The sequence below is a fragment of the Symphalangus syndactylus genome, chromosome 2 (assembly GCF_028878055.3).
Source record: "Symphalangus syndactylus isolate Jambi chromosome 2, NHGRI_mSymSyn1-v2.1_pri, whole genome shotgun sequence".
Taxonomy (NCBI): Eukaryota; Metazoa; Chordata; class Mammalia; order Primates; family Hylobatidae; genus Symphalangus; species Symphalangus syndactylus.
Genome location: NC_072424.2, coordinates 5,135,005 through 5,153,530, shown reverse-complemented (window position 1 = coordinate 5,153,530; position 18,526 = coordinate 5,135,005). Strand labels below are relative to the sequence as shown.

General features: G+C 49.4%; 1 protein-coding gene across 3 annotated transcripts in view; it reads left to right on the top strand.

The window, feature by feature from the left end:
* Positions 1 to 1,984: 1,984 nt before the first annotated feature.
* The window catches only part of MTG1 (mitochondrial ribosome associated GTPase 1), a 26,481-nt gene continuing 9,939 nt past the window's right edge, over positions 1,985 to 18,526 (top strand). The window contains exons 1-9 of one of the 3 annotated variants that reach the window (XM_055244567.2): positions 1,985 to 2,161; positions 3,530 to 3,594; positions 3,981 to 4,085; positions 8,220 to 8,300; positions 8,958 to 9,014; positions 9,317 to 9,407; positions 11,330 to 11,391; positions 11,953 to 12,049; positions 12,495 to 12,576. In XM_055244567.2, coding sequence (XP_055100542.1) covers positions 2,050 to 2,161; positions 3,530 to 3,594; positions 3,981 to 4,085; positions 8,220 to 8,300; positions 8,958 to 9,014; positions 9,317 to 9,407; positions 11,330 to 11,391; positions 11,953 to 12,049; positions 12,495 to 12,576 — 752 coding nt within the window. In that variant the 5' untranslated portion in view covers positions 1,985 to 2,049. Of the gene's footprint in view, positions 2,162 to 2,191; positions 2,551 to 3,529; positions 3,597 to 3,980; positions 4,086 to 8,219; positions 8,301 to 8,957; positions 9,015 to 9,316; positions 9,408 to 11,329; positions 11,392 to 11,952; positions 12,050 to 12,494; positions 12,577 to 18,526 lie in introns of those variants that run through there. The other 2 variants (XM_063616361.1, XM_055244576.2) reach the window with 2 other exon arrangements.

Below are 18,526 nucleotides of genomic sequence, written 5' to 3'. Positions count from 1 at the left end.
TGGGGGGTGTTGGGGTGGGGGCAGTGCTGGGGGGTGTTGGGGTGTGGGTAGTGTTGGGTGCTGGGGGGTGTTGGGGTGAGTGTGCTGGGTGTCGGGGGGTGTTGGGGTGTGGGCAGTGCTGGGGTACCAGGTGGTATTGGGGTGAGTGTGCTGGGAGTCCAGGCCCCTCTCCGGCCCCTCCACCTCAGCCTGGATCTGCAGGGCTCCTCTCTTCTCACCCTCTGGTCTCTGCTCAAATCGTCCCTCCTAGGGCATTCCCTGACCCCCAGCCTCCCGAGCCCCAGCCTCCCTCTGTAGCCAGCAGCCCCACCTGCATTTGCTGTGTCACCAGACTGGTCTCTCTGGGGACACCTGCCCATCAGACACCTGTGAGAGAAATTCAGATTCCAAAGGGTTTTATTGTGGTTTTGTGCTCCTAGGACCATGAGGGAATGCAGCTTCCTTCAAGTACAAAAATCTTTATCGTTGACATTTAGGGTTTCATCAGTTCTGTATCCCAGGGACAAAGGCAGCAAGACCCAGGCTGCCCCCTCTGGGAGTGAGGGACCGGCTTGGTGAGGAGGGGGCTTGGGGGCATTGACCTAGCAGGAGCCCCTGACTGCCCCACTCAGCCCAGAAACCACCTGGGAGGCTTCTGTCTTCCACGGAGGGGCCACGTCTCTCATGCCCAAAAATGTTTATAGCTAGGCGTTAGGGTATTAGGTGGTTTAAGAACATCAGAACCATGGCAATATTTTTGTACTTAGAATTTGAGCATGTTTGGTATTTTCAGTAGCTTGTTTAAAAAATTCCAGTAGAGGCTGGGTGCCATGGCTCATGCCTGTAATTCCAGCACTTTGGGAGGCTGAGGTGGGCAGATCACCTGAGGTCAGAGATCGAGACCAGCCTGGCCAACACAGCGAAACCCCGTCTCTACTAAAAAAACAAAAAAATAAGGCGGGCGTGGTGGTGTGCACCTGTAGTCCCAGCTACTCAGGAGGCTGAGGCAGGAGAATTGCTTGAACCCGGGAGGCGGAGGTTGCAGTGAGCCAAGATTGCGCCACTGCACTCCAGCCTGGCGACAGAGCAAGACTCCGTCTTAAAAATAAAAATTCCGGTAGAGTAATACTCTTGTAACGCAATGTGCAATTGTGCAGTTGCTGACTGCTGATTTAGAGTTGAAATCCGACTACATTTATGTCTAGTCTTGGACAGTGGAGAATATTTCAGCCTCATTGTATTAATCGGTTTAATTTAGCAGAACTGCAGTCAGTATTTGGAAACGGTTTATTTGTTATATTAAACCTTGAAGTACTTGAGGCTGCGCGCGGTGGCTCATGCCTGTAATCCCAGCATTTTGGGAGGCTGAGACAGGTAGATCACTTGAGGTCAGGAGTTCGAGACCAGCCTGGCCAACATGGTGGAACTCCATCTCTACTAAAAATACAAAATCAGCCGGGCGTGGTGGCAGGCGCCAGTAATCCCAGCTACTCGGGAGGGTGAGGTGGGAGAATCCCTTGAACTCGGGAGTTGGAGGTTGCAATGAGCGAGATCGTGCCACTGCACTCTTGGGCAACAGAGCGGAGACTCCGTCTCAAACAAAACAAAACAAACAAAAACCCCGAAGTACTTAAAAAGAAAATGGAGAGATTACATTTATAAGATAAATTTAAAGTATTTGAGAGATTTTAACCAAATTGTAAAAAGAGATTGCTAAATTTTTACACTTAGACTCAGGATATGCTTAAGGGAGAACGATGATTTTTAATATTTAATGAATATTAATAAATCCGCGAATTACTTAAATGCACAAAACCCAGGAACCCACCCCGTCCCCGGGGCCTCGCCGTAATCCCTCCCCGGCGCCCGGCCCACCGTTCGCCCCTCCCCCTGGGCCCGGGCCCCGCCCACTCCGGGCTTCGCCGGGGGCGGAGGCAACGTCGTGCGCACGCGCGGGCAGTGCCGCGGGCCCGTGGAGCGCCGGAAGCCCGCAGGGCCGGAACCTCAGAGGCGGGTCGCGGCGGCGCAGAGGAGGTCAGTTGAGGGAGCGCTTCCGGGGACGGCGCCGCCATGAGACTGACTCCGCGCGCACTGTGCAGCGCCGCCAAGGCCGCCTGGCGGGAGAACTTCCCCCTGCGCGGTCGCGACGTGGCGCGCTGGTTCCCGGGCCACATGGCCAAGGGTGAGGCACGGCGGGGAGGGCAAGGTCATGCCCACGGCCGCGGCGCGTCTGCTTCCACCCCCGTTTCGGCCGTCGCCTGCCTCTCCCGGTCGTCCTGGGCTGGCCCCGCCCCTCCTCCCTCGTCTCCCCTCCTTACCCGGTCTCACCCTCTCCCGGAGCCGCCGAGACCCCTTCCCCTGCGCAGCTGCGGGAGAGTCCCGTTCCCGCGAGTGCCCCCGCAGCGCAGCCTCGGGCTCGGGGCCTGCTTGGCCTCCGACCTCTGGCTCGCCGCCCTTGTCCTTGGTTCCCGGCAAGTGCCTTCTGCCCGTTTAATCCCCCGAAGCCTTCGTTTCCACATGTTCTTGACAAGATAGACTTTTCTGAGTCTTTTGGGAACTAAATGAAACTGGGTATGAAGGCACCTGTTCAACTTTAACTCATATTTTGAGTCGTTCTCCTGCTTAACTTTGGTAATTCTTACTGTTTGTCACAATTCGGCCCCAAGAAGACCTCTGGCGCCGGCCCAGCCCCTCTGGGTGTTGTGATGGCCACTCCTGCGTCGGCTCTGCGTGCACTGGGGGCCGAGGGGGAAGAAGGGCCCGTGTGGGTGTCTGAGGCTGTGTCCTCGGTCTTTGGACAACACTGGAGGGGAAGAAGGCTGGAAGCATTGTTATCTTGGTTGTGTGTGGTATTCCTGGTTAGGGGACTATCGTCGTCATCCGCACGAGGTGGTAGGGGCCTAATGAGTCAGTGTTACTCTGTTTTATAGCCCAGATTAAGACCCGTGGAAAGGCCCGGCGCGGTGGCGCACGCTTGTAATCCCAATACTTTGGGAGGCCGAGGTGGGCAGATCACGAGGTCAGGACATCGAGACCAGCCTGGCCAGCATGGTGAAACCGCGTCTCTACAAAAAATTAGCCGGGCATGGTGGCGCTTGCCAGTAGTCCCAGCTACTCGGAGGCTGAGGCAGGAGAATTGCTTGAAACTGGCAGGCGGAGGTTGCAGTGAGCCGAGATCGCGTCACTGCCCTCCAGCCTGGGTGACAGAGCAAGACTCAGTCCCAAAAAACAAAAAAACAAAAAAACGACCCGTGGAAGTCAAATTATTTCACCTAGAGTCAGCCATGAGTCAGGTGGTGAAGACTGCATCTGGCTTTTGACACATGGCCCACCCTCTGGCAGGGTGCCTCCCGGTCTCCCATTCCGAGGGTGTGGACTTCGGAGGAGGCGCTCAGCGGATGTTATCTGTTACCATTGCTTAGTACGCTTCACTCAGATGTAGTCTTTTTAGGTTATTTATGGTGGCGTGTCATTCTGGACGATTCAGCTTGAATCGATCACTCTAGAAAGGTTGTGAGCCCCTTCGCTGAGGCGTCCTTCTGTTTTCCAGGGCTGAAGAAGATGCAGAGCAGCCTGAAGCTGGTGGACTGTATCATCGAGGTCCACGATGCCCGGATATCCTTTCACAGAGCAGGGGAGGCCCCTCTGCCTGAAGTCATATTACACATTAGAATTACCTGGGGAGGTTTTTAAAAATACGAATTGCTAGGCCTCTTTCCAGACCAGTTAATCAATCTGTGGTGTGGGGTCCAGACTGCGTGTCTTTGAAACTTCATTGTTAATACATATATCTGGGTCACTCAAGCCTGACAGTGCGGTGCAGCAGTGGAATTCTCTAGATAGGCTATGAAACCTCCGTTTAAATGTTCCTGCCAACTGGGGCTTTCCTCCTGTACTTGAGGAATGAATTGGCAAGATGTGATGATTCGTTCACTGATGGCAAGAAAAAAAGTTGGTTGGCTGGTAAAGCTTTGGAGGAATTTTTACCTTAATTTCGCCACATCCCACTTTCAGGCCGCAACCCTCTGTTTCAGGAAACCCTTGGGCTTAAGCCTCACTTGCTGGTCCTCAACAAGATGGACTTGGCGGATCTTACAGAGCAGCAGGTAAAGGCCTTTCTCTCAGACGCCTTCAGCCGTGTGGCTGTGTTTTTCCTAGGTCACTTGTTCTCACGGAAGAGTTGCTGGACGCGCACTTGTCAGTTTGCCCAGGCAGGCTCTGCTTTAGAAACAGCCCTTTGCTTTGCAGAAGCATGCCGGCATCGTTTCTCATATGGCGTGCCTCCGTCTAACGTGTTGTTCGTGACCCGGACACTTAGTCAGTGCATGTCTCCTGTGGGAAGTGGCCAGGTTGTGATGCCAGAGCCCGAGTGGTCAGTGAGTGCGCGTTGTGGGCGGCAAGCCACCCAGGTGCCGAGGCAAGAGACCGAGGACACGAGCTGCTCCAGTGTAGTAAAATATATAAAATAAGAATAGTTATACTAGATATGGATCATAGGTATGATTATATATGAATAGCATTAATCATTAGTTTGTAGCAATTACACTTTATTCCAGTATTATTATAATCCTCGCTCTATAATCATAACCTAGGAAAAACCCGGCCAAACAGAGATAGGAGCTGAGGAGACACAGTGAGAAGTGACCAGAAGACAAGAGTGCGAGCCTTCTGTTATGCCCGGACAGGGCCACCAGAGGGCTCCTTGGTCTAGCGGTGACGCCAGCGTCTGGGAAGACGCCCGTTGCCAAGTGGACCGTGGTCTAGCGGTAGGATCAGTGCCAAGGAAAAACACCTGCTACTTAGCAGACCAGGAAAGGGAGTCTCCCTTTCCCCAGGGGAGTTTAGAGAAGACTCTGCTCCTCCACCTCTTGTGGAGGGCCTGACATTAGTCAGGGCCGCCCACAGTTATCCGGAGGCCTTAACCGTCTCCCTGTGATGCTGTGCTTCAGTGGTCACGCTCCTAGTCCACCTTCATGTTCCGTCTTGTACACCTGGCTCTGCCTTTTAGATAGCAGTAGCAAAATTAGTGAAAGTACTGAAAGTCTCTGATAAGCAGAAATAATGGCATAAGCTGTCTCTCTCTCTCCCCCTCCCTCTCTGCCTTGGCTGCCAGGCAGGGAAGGGCCCCCTGTCCAGTGGACACGTGACCCATGTGTGTAGGGACCAGCCCCACAGGGTCGGTGGGTCTCTCCCTGTGTGTGGCGACGAGAGAGTGTAGAAATAAAGACACAAGACAAAGAGATAAAAGAAAAGGCAGCTGGGCCCGGGGGGCCACGACCACCAATGCACGGAGACCGGTAGTGGCCCCGAATGTCTGGCTGCGCTGTTACTTATTGGATACAAAGCAAAAGGGGCAGGGTAAAGAGTGTGAGTCATCTCCAATGATAGGTAAAGTCACGTGGGTCACGTGTCCACTGGACAGGGGGCCCTTCCTTGCCTGGCAGCCGAGGCAGAGAGAGAGAGAAAACAAAGAGAAAGACAGCTTAGGCCATTATTTCTACATCTCAGAGACTATTAGTACTTTCACTAATTTGCTACTGCTATCTAGAAAGCAGAGCCAGGTGTACAGGATGGAACATGAAGGTGGACTAGGAGCGTGACCACTGAAGCACAGCATCACAGGGAGACGGTTAGGCCTCTGGATAACTGCGGGAAAGCCTGACTGATGTCAGGCCCTCCACAAGAGGTGGAGGAGCAGAGTCTTCTCTAAACTCCCCCGGGGAAAAGGAGACTCCCTTTCCCGGTCTGCTAAGTAGTGGGTGTTGTTCCTTGACAACTTTTGCTACCATCAAACCATGGTCCGCCTGGCAACGGGCGTCTTCCCAGACGCTGGCGTCACCGCTAGACCAAGGAGCCCTCTGGTGGCCCTGTCCAGGCATAACAGAAGGCTGGCACTCCTGTCTTCGGTCACACCTCACTATGTCCCCTCAGCTCCTCACTCTGTATGGCCTGGTTTTTCCTAGGTTATGATTATAGAGCAGGGATTATTATAATATTGGAATAAAGAGTAATTGCTACAAACTAATGATTAATGATATTCATATATAATCATATCTAAGATCTATATCTGGTATAACTATTCTTGTTTTATATCTTATTATACTGGAACAGCTGGTGTCCTCGGTCTCTTGCCTCGGCACCTGGGTGGCTTGCCGCCCACACACGTGACCTTACCTATCATTGGAGATGACTCACACTCCTTACCCTGCCGCTTTTGCTTTGTATCCAATAAATATTAGTGCAGCTAGACATTCAGGGCCACTACCGGTCTCTGCGTCTTGGTGGTAGTGGTCCCCCGGGCACAGCTGTCTTTTCTTTTATCTCTTTGTGTTGTGTCTTATTTTCTTTCTTTCTTTCTTTTTTTTTTTTTGAGACAGAGTCTTGCTCTGTCGCCCAGGCTGGAGTACAGTGGTGCAGTCTCGACTCACTGCAAGCTCTGCCTCCCAGGTTCACGCCATTCTCCTGCCTCAGCCTCCCGGGTAGCTGGGACTACAGGCGCCCGCCACCACGCCCGGCTAATTTTTTGTATTTTTAGTAGAGACGGGGTTTCACCGTGTTAGCCAGGATGGTCTCGATCTCCTGACCTCATGATCTGCCCTCCTCGGCCTCCCAATGTGCTGGGATTACAAGCGTGAGCCACCGCGCCCGGCCTTTGTGTCTTATTTTCTACAGTCTCTCATCTCCGCACACGGGGAGAGAAACCCACCGACCCTGTGGGGCTGGACCCTACAGCGCGTCTGCTGTGGGAAGTGGCCAAGCTGTGCTGCCAGAGCCCGAGTGGTGGCTACAGCGGCACTGTGGACCTTTCCTTGCTGATGGGGTCTCTGTGTCTGCTGTGTCTCACGTGGCTGCCTGTGAGCACCTGACTTGTGTCTACTGCCACATGTGACTTTCACATTTTGCTTCATTAGTTTCAGTAGCCACACGAGGCCAGTCTGGTCTGAGGTCTTCTGTGGTGGTTGTGGTGCTCCAGGTGTCCGGTTTGCCGCTGTGAACCAAGGACTTGTCTGCCAGCCAGCTTGTGCACACCTTGGGATTTCAGAAGCTGAGAGCGCTGCTGGGAGGCCCAAAGGAGCTAAAGGATTTCTCCCAAGCAAAGAGCAGAGTCAGGGGTGCAGGTGACCCTGGGCGAGGTGTGTGGAGGTAAAAAATGCAGACGTGGAACTATGGAACTGGCCCGTTGTCCCACACAGCTGATGTTTATGGTTTCTTTTGAGTAAACGTAGAAATGGACCCCCCCGCCCGCCCCTAGTCTTTTTTTTTTTTTTTTTTTTTTTTTTTTGAGATGCAGTTTTGCTGTTGTTGCCCAGGCTGGAGTGCAATAGCGCGATCTCGGCTCACTGCAGCTTCCACCTCCTGAGTTCAAGCAGTTTTCCTGTCAGCGTCCCGAGTAGCTGGGATTACAGGCGTGCGCCATCACACCCAGCTAATTTTTGTATTTTTGTATTTTGTATTTTTAGTTGAGACAAGGTTTCACCATGTTGGCCAGGCTGGTCTCAAACTCCTGACCTCAGGTGATCCGCCCGCCTTGGCCTCCCAAAGTGCTGGGATTACAGGTGTGAGCCACTGCGCCTGGCCTTTTTTTTTTTTTTTTTTTTTTTAATCATCGCAAGTGTTTTCACTAGTTGGTACTTTTATGTCATATCAGTGGCTACTCCTGCCTTTGAAAATGAGACTTTTTGTAGACTGGTGGGTGGCCGTCTAGTATAGGGCACAGCAGTGTCTGACCTGGTCAGAGAAAGGCCAGTGCTTCTGAAGAATCAGGGGAGAGAGGTAGACTTGCCCCTGGGTGCCCTGCCTTCTGCCTCCCTGAGCGGGGACACCCAAGTACATTTACTACCCAGAGTGTGTGGCTTCAGGTGTGTGTCTTATGCTTGATCTGTCTATCCGTGTCATCTTGATGGACAACGAAATAAAACCAGCTGAATCAGTGAAGGACTTGTTGATTTAAGCATCAGTCATATTTTAGGTCAGCTGATTAACAACACTGATATTTAGAAATAGGATATAGCTTTGCACTGGTTTCACTGCATGTTAAGGCCAGTGAATTCAAAAATCAGCTGGGTGTGGTGGTGCATTCCTGTAATCCCTGCTACTTGGGAGGCTGAGGCATGAGAATCGCTTGAACCAGGGAGGTGGAGGTTGCAGGAAGCCGAGATTGTGCTACTGCACTCCAGCCTGGGTGACAGAGCTGAGACTCCAGTGAGAAAAGTAAAATGGAAATGTTTTGTGTCTTTCAGAAAATTATGCAACGCTTAGAAGGAGAAGGCCTAAAAAATGTCGTTTTTACCAACTGTGTAAAGGATGAGAATGTCAAGCAGGTGGGCTTTTCGTCTGTGTTCTCTGATGCTTCTGCTTCAGTGCGTTCGAGGAGCATTATAAACTATTCTATGCTTTAGTAAGAAGCAGAGCTTTGGAAAAGATGTAGGTGTTGGTTTCCAGCTGCCACACATGGATGCGATCTCCTGGGGCGAGTGCGTCTCCCTGTGCCGAGGGCACAAGTTCAGGCAGTAGACGCGTTCCGGGGTTGTAGGTGGTCAGAGCCTTTTGGAGACTCAGGTAGCTCGTGTTTCCAATTGTATGTGGTAGAATTTTCTGGCTTGATGTGTTTCTTCATTAAAAGGTAGTTACAGTCACAGCTGTCACTGAAGCCCCGGGTCTGCCCTGCTTGTTTTTGATGGGAGGGGATGGGCATAGGTGGTCCCCGGCCCCAGAGCTCAGTCTGACATCTGCAACCTGGACAGAACTCCAGTTTCCCAACACCGGATACTTGGTGTGCTACCTCCAGATGAAGGGTGACGCCCAGTTTGCCTATGAAATGTTGGGTAGAATTCCAGATATGAGGTCTCTGTTTTCCTAACGGATATGTGAAAGTGGAGACACTGGAATCCCTAATCCTGTTCTGAGGTGGCGGAAGGAGTGGGTCAGTGCACAGACGTCCGACCTGGGGTGGCTTCGTGAGTGGGTGTTTGTTGCAGATCATTCCGATGGTCACTGAACTGATTGGGAGGAGTCACCGCTACCACCGAAGAGAGGTTGGTTGGTGGGGCCCAGAGCTGGGAGTGGGAGGTGGGCGTGGGATGGGCCAGCCCCTCCTGCCTGGCCTCTCCGAGGAGAAGGCGCTGCACCCCAGGCAGGGAGGTCCCTCCTTTGTCCTCTCATTCTCTTCAGTGGAAAGGGCTGAGGCCGTCCCCGCTGGGTGGGCAGAGCCTCTGCGTTAACCTCCCTTATTCCCTGAGCTGGCCTGGCCTGGGGTCCCCTTGCCTGGGTGGGGTTGCAGAGTCTCAGGCTCTAGCGGCCAGGATGGGCCCTGTGACCCCTCTTTCTGCCTGCGCAGAACCTGGAGTACTGTATCATGGTCATCGGGGTCCCCAACGTGGGCAAGTCCTCCCTCATCAACTCCCTCCGGAGGCAGCACCTCAGGAAAGGTACTGGCGCGTGCAGCTGATACCTCAGGAAAGGTACTGGCGCGTGCAGCTGATACCTCAGGAAAGGTACTGGCGCGTGCAGCTGATACCTCAGGAAAGGTACTGGCGCGTGCGGCTGATAGGAAAGGTACTGGCGCGTACTGGCGCGTACTGGCGCGTGCGGCTGATGTGCTGACGCCTCCACCTTTCCCGGAGGGGACGTGCTCGAGGAGCACCGCCAGTCTTCTGCTGACCCCGCAGCCCCACAGCACATCTTGTCTCATTCAGTCCAGTTCACAGGAGGGCTGAACAGTGGGACCAGGTCGTTCTGCTGTGAATTTCACACTTAATTTTTCTCTCTTTTAAAATCTTTAACGTGAGGATGGCTTTTCTAAACTTTGATATTTGTTCATTTATTTAAATCTCTTTGGGCGCGTGGCCCATGCCTGTAATCCCAGCACTTTGGGAGGCCGAGGCAGGCGGATCACGAGGTCAGGAGATCGAGACCATCCTTGCTAAAATGGTGAAACCCCGTCTCTACTAAAAATACAAAAATTAGCCGGGCGTGGTGGCGGGCACCTGTAGTCCCAGCTACTCGGGAGGCTGAGGCAGGAGAATGACGTGAACCCAGGAGGTGGAGCTTGCAGTGAGCCGAGATTACGCCACTGCACTCCAGCCTGGGCGACAGAGCGAGACTCCGTCTCAAAAAAAAAAAAAATCCCTTTGATCCAGAGAATTCAAAGTGTGTGAAGTAGACGGGGCTGGATTATCAGGCAGGGAGGCTGCAAGGCCACTCCTCAGATGCGTCTGCCTTGCTGTTGCTGGAGGTTTGCTGGACTCTGGAGTCACAGGCGCTCCTCTCCTCCCTCCGTGCCAGTTCTCAGACTCGGATTCAAAGCTGGAGCCCCGAGCACCCTTCACTGCCCCGTGAGCTCTTTTCCTTAAGTGTTTTCAAGTTTAATTCAAGTCCTTGTTGGCTTCATTTTTCACATTAATAAGGTATTTATTAACAAACCCATTCATGATGTGCAAATCTGAAGGCTTTAAACTACGGCGAACTATTATTTTACAGAGAGGGTGTTTTTGGTGCTAATTGGAGAGTTGTTACAGTCATTTATTCTTTTATTTTTAAGCGTGTTATTTTTTATCAGTGCTATTAAGTGCATTTATAGGGTTATGCAGCCAGCACCACTATTTTCAAATATTTTGGTTACCTGAAAATGAAACTCTGTAAATACGAAGAGTCACTCCCCCAGTCTCCTACACCCCTCGTTCCACTTTCTGTCTGTGAATTCCATGACTGTACCTCCTCCAAGTGGACTCACAGTACTTGGCCTTTTGTGACTGGCTGATGTCACTGATTGTGATGTCCTCAAGGTTCGTCTGTGTTGTCCTGAGTGTCAGAATTTTATTCCTTTTTAAGGCTGATCACCCTGTCGTGTGTACAGACCACAACCTGTCTGTCCATTCATCTGGATGGACACTTGTGTTTTTTATTCTTGGGTTGTTTGTCCACAGTGGAGTGGCCTCTCCTTGGGACACACCCTGAGCCGGGTCCTAGAGCAGCCAGCCCCCTGTGGACAGTGCTGTGGGAGGCAGGCTGACCTTGGGGTGCAGGGGTGGGTCCAGGAGGGAGGTGGGGGACCGCGTGGAAGGAGCAGCTCTTGTCTGACCTCTGCAGTCTGACAGTGCCTTTCCAGTCCTGGGGAGTTAAGTTCTGGTGCATTTGATGAAGAATCTCAGTCTCTGTGTGGCTTGGAAAGTGCCCTTGCTGTGAGCTGGTTTGGGACTGAAAGTGAAACAAATTACAGCCTTGGGAAGCTCATCTGGCTTTTAGGTGTTTCCATTTTGGCCAGATGTGTTTGTTACATACATCTCCCTGCTTATTCTGAAGCTTCTGTGTTTAGTATACATTTGAGCCTCCTTTTCTCCTTTTCCTACAGGAAAAGCCACTAGGGTGGGTGGCGAGCCTGGGATCACCAGAGCTGTGATGTCCAAAATTCAGGTGGAGTCCTCAGGGGCCAGGCCCAGCACTCTTGTCAGGAGCTCTGCGGGTGTCTGGCACCTGCCGACCTCTGCGTGGCTTCCTGCTGCTGACCACGCTTCCCTCCCCTCCACTCAGTGTCCCCGCTGAGCACCCCCGGGGCAGGCACTGCCCCCACCCTTACTCCACAGTCCTCATAGTCTTTACGCCAGACCTTTGGGGAAGGCGCGCTGTTTTCCCCATTTCCAGATGAGGCCACTGTCCAGGGCCATGCAGCGGTCAGGACAGACCTGAGTGGGCCCCCCCTGCCCCCTGCCCTCCACTCCCTTCCTTGTGTTCTCTCTCCTTGGGAGCAGAAGATAAGCTGTTGGGACCTGATGCTTTTATTTATTCTCCAAATTAAGTGGGAATTAGATCCTCTGGGGAATCCTAGAGCTTGGTGAGAGTGACGCTGCTATGGGGTTGGGTCCCCGAGGCCTTCCTCGGAGCATTGGGTGCCAGGGGCTGCCCAGGCTTCCTGAGTGGCCCACCTGGGTGGGAGGCTGCCACTGCGGCCTGATCATGCCCTCTGTGCCCACACAGGTCTCTGAGCGGCCCCTGATGTTCCTGTTGGACACTCCTGGTGTGCTGGCTCCTCGGATTGAAAGTGTGGAGACAGGCCTGAAGCTGGCCCTGTGTGGTGAGCCGGGGCTGGGGCTGGGGCTGGGGCTGGGGCCGGGGCCCCTGCCACCCCACCTTTAGGGCTGGCTTTGGCACAGGGCCCCTAGACTGGAGTTGTTACTGCCTTTGACCTGGTTGCTGCCAGACTTTTCTCGAAGCTTGGTGTGAGAGCTGTAGTAGTGCACAGCTGACAGGCACTGGTCACCATTACACCCTGCCCCATGAGTGGCCTTCGCTTTCCCCATTTGACGGAGCAGGGCAGAGAGGTTGGTCGCAGGTGCCAGGCAGGAGTGGGGGCCGGGCCACAGCCGAGTGCCGTCCTCTGCGTTAGTGTCTTTGTCGGCGGGTGGCCTCTTCCTTACGGCACGGTGTCTTTGGGCTGGGACTGGAAGGGATGTGTTTGAGCTTGGCAGGAGCATAGATGTGGCTGTTTCCAGTGCTCACCTCAGCTGCTGCTTCCACAGGAACGGTGCTGGACCACCTGGTTGGGGAGGAGACCATGGCTGACTACCTGCTGTACACCCTCAACAAACACCAGCGCTTTGGGTGAGTGCAGTGAATGCAGGGCAGCTGGGGCCCCCCCTCCTAGTCACCTCATTTGAAAAAAACCAAAAAAACCCCCAGCATTATAAAGGTATTATAAACACAGTAACCTGCACATCATTTAAAGTGTCCAACTGGACAAGTTCGGGAGTAGGGCTACGTCTGTGAAAGCGACACACAATTAAGCAAACGAACGTTCCTGTCACCCCCAGTCCCTGCTCCTCCTCCATGAAATCAAGGAAACGAGTGCTCCCGTCACCCCCAGTCCCTGCTCCTCCTCCATGAAATCAAGGAAACGAGCGCTCCCGTCACCCCCAGTCCCTGTGCTCCTTCGTGATTACTCCTTCCTGCCCCTCCCTGGACCCAGGCAGCCGTCTTCTGTCCCTGTAGGTTGCTTTGGGTTTTCTAGAATTCCACATAGACGGAATCACACAGGATGTGCACTCTTGTCGATCTGTCACTCGGCACGATTGTTGTGTGATCCCTGTGTGTCGTAGCGTGTTGTCCGTAATTCATCCTTTTTGTTGCCAGGCAGTTTCAGTGTCCATGTGCGCTGCAGTTTATCCCTTCACCTGTTGATGGATATGTGGGTTGTTTGCAGGTTTTGGCTATTGCAGATAAAGCTGCTGTGAACATTCATGTACTGACAGGTCTTGGTGTAGACACGGGCTTTCGTTTCCCTTGGGTAAATACCTAGGAGTAGAGTGGCCGGATCATACGGGAGGCATATGTTTGAGTTTTTAAGAAACCGCCACATTGTTTTCCAAAGTAGTTACACTGTTTTATATGCGACACGCAGGGAATGAGTCCTTCAGTTTCTCTAAGATCAGTCTTTTAACTTTCCCCTGTCTGATGGGCGGGCGTGTGGAGGTGTCGCATAGCATTTCAATTTGCATTTCCCTGATGACAGTGACGTTGAGCATCTTCATGTGCTTATTTGTCATCCCTCTCTTGGGAAATATCTGTTCAAATCCTTTTCCCTTTTTTTTTTTTTTTTAACTGAGTTGTTTCTTTTCTTATTGTTAAGTTTTAATCTTTTTTAATCTTTTTTTTTTTTTTTTTTTGAGACGGTCTCAGTTACCCAGGCTGAAGTGCAGTGGTACAGTCTCAGCTCACTGCAGCCGGACCTCCTGGGCTCAAGCGATCCTCCCACTTCAGCCTCCCAAGTAGCTGAGACTACAGGCGTGTGCCACCACACATAGCTAATTTTTGTATTTTTTGTAGAGAGAGGGTTTTCCCATGTTGCCCAGGCTGGTCTTGAACTCCTGGGCTCAAGGGATCTGCCCGCCTCAGCCTCCCAAAGCATTGGGATTATAGGCGTGAGGCACCATGCCCAGCCTGTAATCTTCTTCTAATATATTCTGGATGCAAGTCCTTAATCAGAGACACGGTTTGTAAATACTGTCTTTAAGTCTGTGCCTTGTCTTTTCAGCCCTCTTAACAGTGTCTTCCGAGGAGTAGAATTGTTACTTTTCATGCAGTCCAGTTTATCAGCTAGATCTTTTCCAGGGTACTCTTGTTGTCGTATCTAAGAAATCTGTGTCTAAACCAGGGTCACAAGGGTTTCCTCACTGAAGATAGATGGTTTTAGGTTTTACATTTAGGGCTATGATCCTTTTTGATTTTTTGGTATATGGTACAAGCTGCAGATTGGAGTTCTTTTTTTTTTTTTTTTTTTTTGCACATGGAGAACCAGTTGTTCCGGAAACATTTGTTGCAAAGACCGTCTTTTCTCCGCTGAATGAATTGTCTTTGCATCTTTGTCACAAATCAGTTGTCCATATGTGTGTGGGTCTGTTTGTGGACTCTTCGTGTGTCACTTTTCTATGTGACCAACCGTCTTAGTAACTGCTTCTAACTTAATATGAGACTTGAAATCAGGCAGTGCTGGTACCCCCCACTCTTCTTTGTCAAAATTGCTTTGTCTGTTCCTGGTTCTTTGCATTCTCATGCATTTTTCAGTCACTTTGTCAGTTTCTACAAAAATCCTTGTTTTTCTTGAGGCCAGGTGGCAGATTCCCCTGAATTTATAGGTCAGTATGGGGAAGAATTGACAATATTGTAACATTGAGTCTCTGACCTGTGAATACAGTGTATCTCTTCATTTATTTAGGTCTTCGGTTTTTCTTTGCAGTGTTTTGTAGTTTACAGTACTAGGTCTTTTATACCTTTTGTAAGATTTATATTTAACTCTTTAAACTTTTAATGCTAAGATTTATCTTTTGATACAAAATACATGTTTTCAGGGTACCTATGATATTTTGATGCATTCATATAATGTGTAATGATCAGATCAGGGTAATTGGGATATCGATCATCCCAAACATGTCTCTTCGTGCTGGAAACATTTGAATTGCTTTCTTCTGGTATTTGAAATATACTGTAGATTCCTGTTAACTGTAGTCACCCTACCCAACTATTTATTAATCAACCTCTATTCATCCCCTCTTCCCCCTCACCTCTGGTAATCACAAGTCTGCTCTCTGTCTTCATGAAGTCCACGTTTTTAGCTCCCACATTTGAGTTAGAACATGCGTTATTTGTCTTTCTGTGCCCGTTTATTTCACTTAACAGAATGACCTCCAGTTCTGTTTGTATTACTGCAAATGACAAGATTTTGTCCTTTCTTATGGCTAATATTTCATTGTGTTTTATGTACCACATTTTCTGTATCCATCATCCTTTGATGGACACTTAGGTAGATTGCATATCTTGGCTATTGTGGGTAGTGCTGCCGTGAGCATGGGAGTGCAGTATTTCTTCAGTATATTGATTTCCATTCTTTTGGGTCTATACCCAGTTGTGGGATTGCTGCATCCTATGGCAGTTCTATTTATAGTGTTCTGAAGACCCTCCATACTGTTTTCCATAGTAGCTGTACTAACTTACATTCCCACCAACAGTGTACGACGGCTCCCCTTTCTCCACATCCTCAACAGCATCTGCTATTCCCTGTCTTTTTTAATAAAAGCCATTTTAATTGGGGTAAGATGAAATCTCATTTTGGTTTTGATTTGCATTTCTCTGGTGATTAGTCATGTTGAGCATTTTTTCATACACTTGTTGGCCATTTGTATGTCTTCTTTTGAGAAATAATTATTCAGATCTTCTTTTTTTTTTTTTTTTTTTTTTTTTTTTTGAGACGGAGTCTCGCTCTGTCACCCACACTGGAGTGCAGTGGCGCGATCTCGGCTCACTGCAAGCTCCGCCCTCTGGGTTCACGCCATTCTCCTGCCTCAGCCTCCCGAGTAGATGGGATTACAGGCGCCTGCCACCACGCCCGGCTAATTTTTTGTATTTTTAGTAGAGACGGGGTTTCACTGTTAGCCAGGATGGTCTCGATCTCCTGACCTCGTAATCCGCCCGCCTCGGCCTCCCAAAGTGCTGGGATTACAGGCGTGAGCCACTGCGCCCGGCCTAATTATTCAGATCTTCTGTCCATTTTTAAATAGTTATGTGTTTTTTTGCTGTTGAGTTGAATTGCTTATATAATCTGGTTATTAATTCCTTGTTGGGTAGTTTGCAGATATTTTTAATAAAGTTACTCGTTTTTTTGCTGTTGAGTTGAATCTCTTATATAATCTGGTTATTAATTCCTTGTTGGGTAGTTTGCAGGTATTTTCTCCTATTCTGTAGATTATCTCGTCAGTACTTTGATAGTTTCGTTTCTTGCTTCGGGTCTTGCTGTGCCATCCAGGCTGAGTGCAGTGGTGTGATCATAGCTCACTGCAGCCTCGAACTCTTGGGCTCAAGAGATCCTCCTGCCTCAGCCTCCCAAGTAGCTGGGGTTACAGGCACGTACCACCATGCCTGGCTTGCTGATTGTTTCCTTTGCTGTGCAGAAGCTTTTCAGCTTGATGTAAATTTTTTTACATTTGCCTATTATTATTGTTATTATTTTTTGCTTTTGTTGCCTGTGCTGTTGAGGTCTTATACAAAAAAAATCTGGCCCAGACCAATTTCCAGAAGCATTTCCCTTATGTTTTCTTCTAGTAGTTTTGAAGTTTCAGGTCTTAGATTTAAGTCTTTTTTTTTTTTTGAGAAGGAGTCTCGCTCTGTCACCCAGGTTGGAGTGCAGTGGCATGATCTCGGCTCACTGCAACCCCTGCCTCCCGGGTTCAAGCAGTTCTCTGCCTCAGCCTCCCAAGTAGCTGGGACTACAGGTGCCCGCCACCATACCTGGCTAAGTTTTGTATTTTTAGTAGAGACGAGGTTTCACCATCTTGGCCAGGCTGGTCTTGAACTCCTGACCTTGTGATCCACCTACCTCGGCCTGTAATAGCCACCGCATCCAGCCAGATTGAAGTCTTTAATCCCTTTTGATTTGGTTTTGTATATTGTGAGCGATGGCGTCTAGTTTCATTCTGCCTGTGGTTATCCAGTTTAACCAGCACCCTTTATGGGAGAGACTGTCCTTTCCCCAGTGTATGTTCTTGGCACTTTTGTCGAAAATGAGTTGGCTGTAAATGTGTGGATGTATTTCTGGGTTCTCTGGTCTGTTCCACTGTTCTGTGTATGTGTTTTATGCCAGTACCATGCTGTTTTTGGTTACTACAAATATTTTGAAGTCAGGTAGTGTGATGTCTCCAGCTTTGTTCTTTTTGCTTCAGGTTTGCTTTGGCTATTTGGGGCCTTTAGTGGTGCCATACAAATTTTAGGATTTTTTTTCTATTTCTTTGCAGAGTGTCATTGTTGTTTTGGTAACGATTGCATTAAATCTGTAAATTGCTTTGGGTGGTGACATTTTAACAGTATTCTTCTGACCGATAAGCATGGAATATCTTTCCATTTTTTATGTGTCCTCTTCAATTACTTTTATCAGTGTTTTATAGTTATCCTTGTAGAGATCTTTCACTTCTTTGGTCAGATTTATTCCTAGGTATTTTATATTTTTGTAACTATTATAAATGGGATTTTCTTGATTTCTTTTTGTTTTTTTTTGAGATGGAGTTTCGGTCTTGTTGCCCAGTCTGGAGTGCAATGGCGTGATCTTGGCTCACCGCAACCTCCGCTTCCTGGGTTCAAGCGATTCTCCTGCCTCAGCCTCCCGAGTAGCTGGGATTACAGGCGTGAGCCACCATGCCTGGCCTGATTTCTTTTTCCAATTACGTGTTGCTGATTTTTTTATGTTGGTTTTGAATTCTGCAACTTTACTGAAACCTTTTTATCAGTTCTAATAGTTTTTTGGTGGAGTCTTTCAGTTTTTCCCAATATAAGATTATGTCATCTGTGAATAAGGATAATTTTGACTTCTTCCTCTCCAATTTGGGTGACTTTTCTTTCTTTCTCTTGCCTAATTGTTCTGGGTAGGACTTCCAGTATTCTTTGAATAAAAGTGGTAGAAATGGGCATCTGTGTGTTGTTCCATATCTTGGAGAAAAGCTGTTTTTCCTTGTTCAATATACTGTTGCCTGTGGGTTTGTCATGCGTGGCCTTTATTGTTTTGAGGTGTGTTCCTTCCATACTCAGTTTGCTGAGAGCTTTTATCATGAAGCAATGCTGAATTTTATTGAATGCTTTTTCAGCATTTGTTGAAATGATTTTTTTTTCCTTGGTTATGTTTAATGTTATATGTTTATTGATATGCGTATGTTAAACCATCCTTGCAACCTTGAGACACATCCCAGTTGATCGTGGTGAATGATCTTTGTAACATGTTGTTGAATTTGGGTTGCTGGTCATTTGTTGAGGATTTTTGCATCTGTGTTCATCAGGGATATTGGCCTGTCGTTTTCTTTTTCTGCCGTATCCCTGTCTGGTTTTTGTAGCAGGATAATGCCATGTACAATGACTTTGGAAGTGTTCCCTCCTTCAGTTTTTTTGAATAGTTTGAGTACAGTTGATACCAGTTCTTCCTTAACTGTTTGATAGTTCAGCAGTGACGCCATCAGGACCTGGGATTTTCTTTGATGAAAGACGTTTTATTACCGCTTTGATCTTGTTACTTATTATT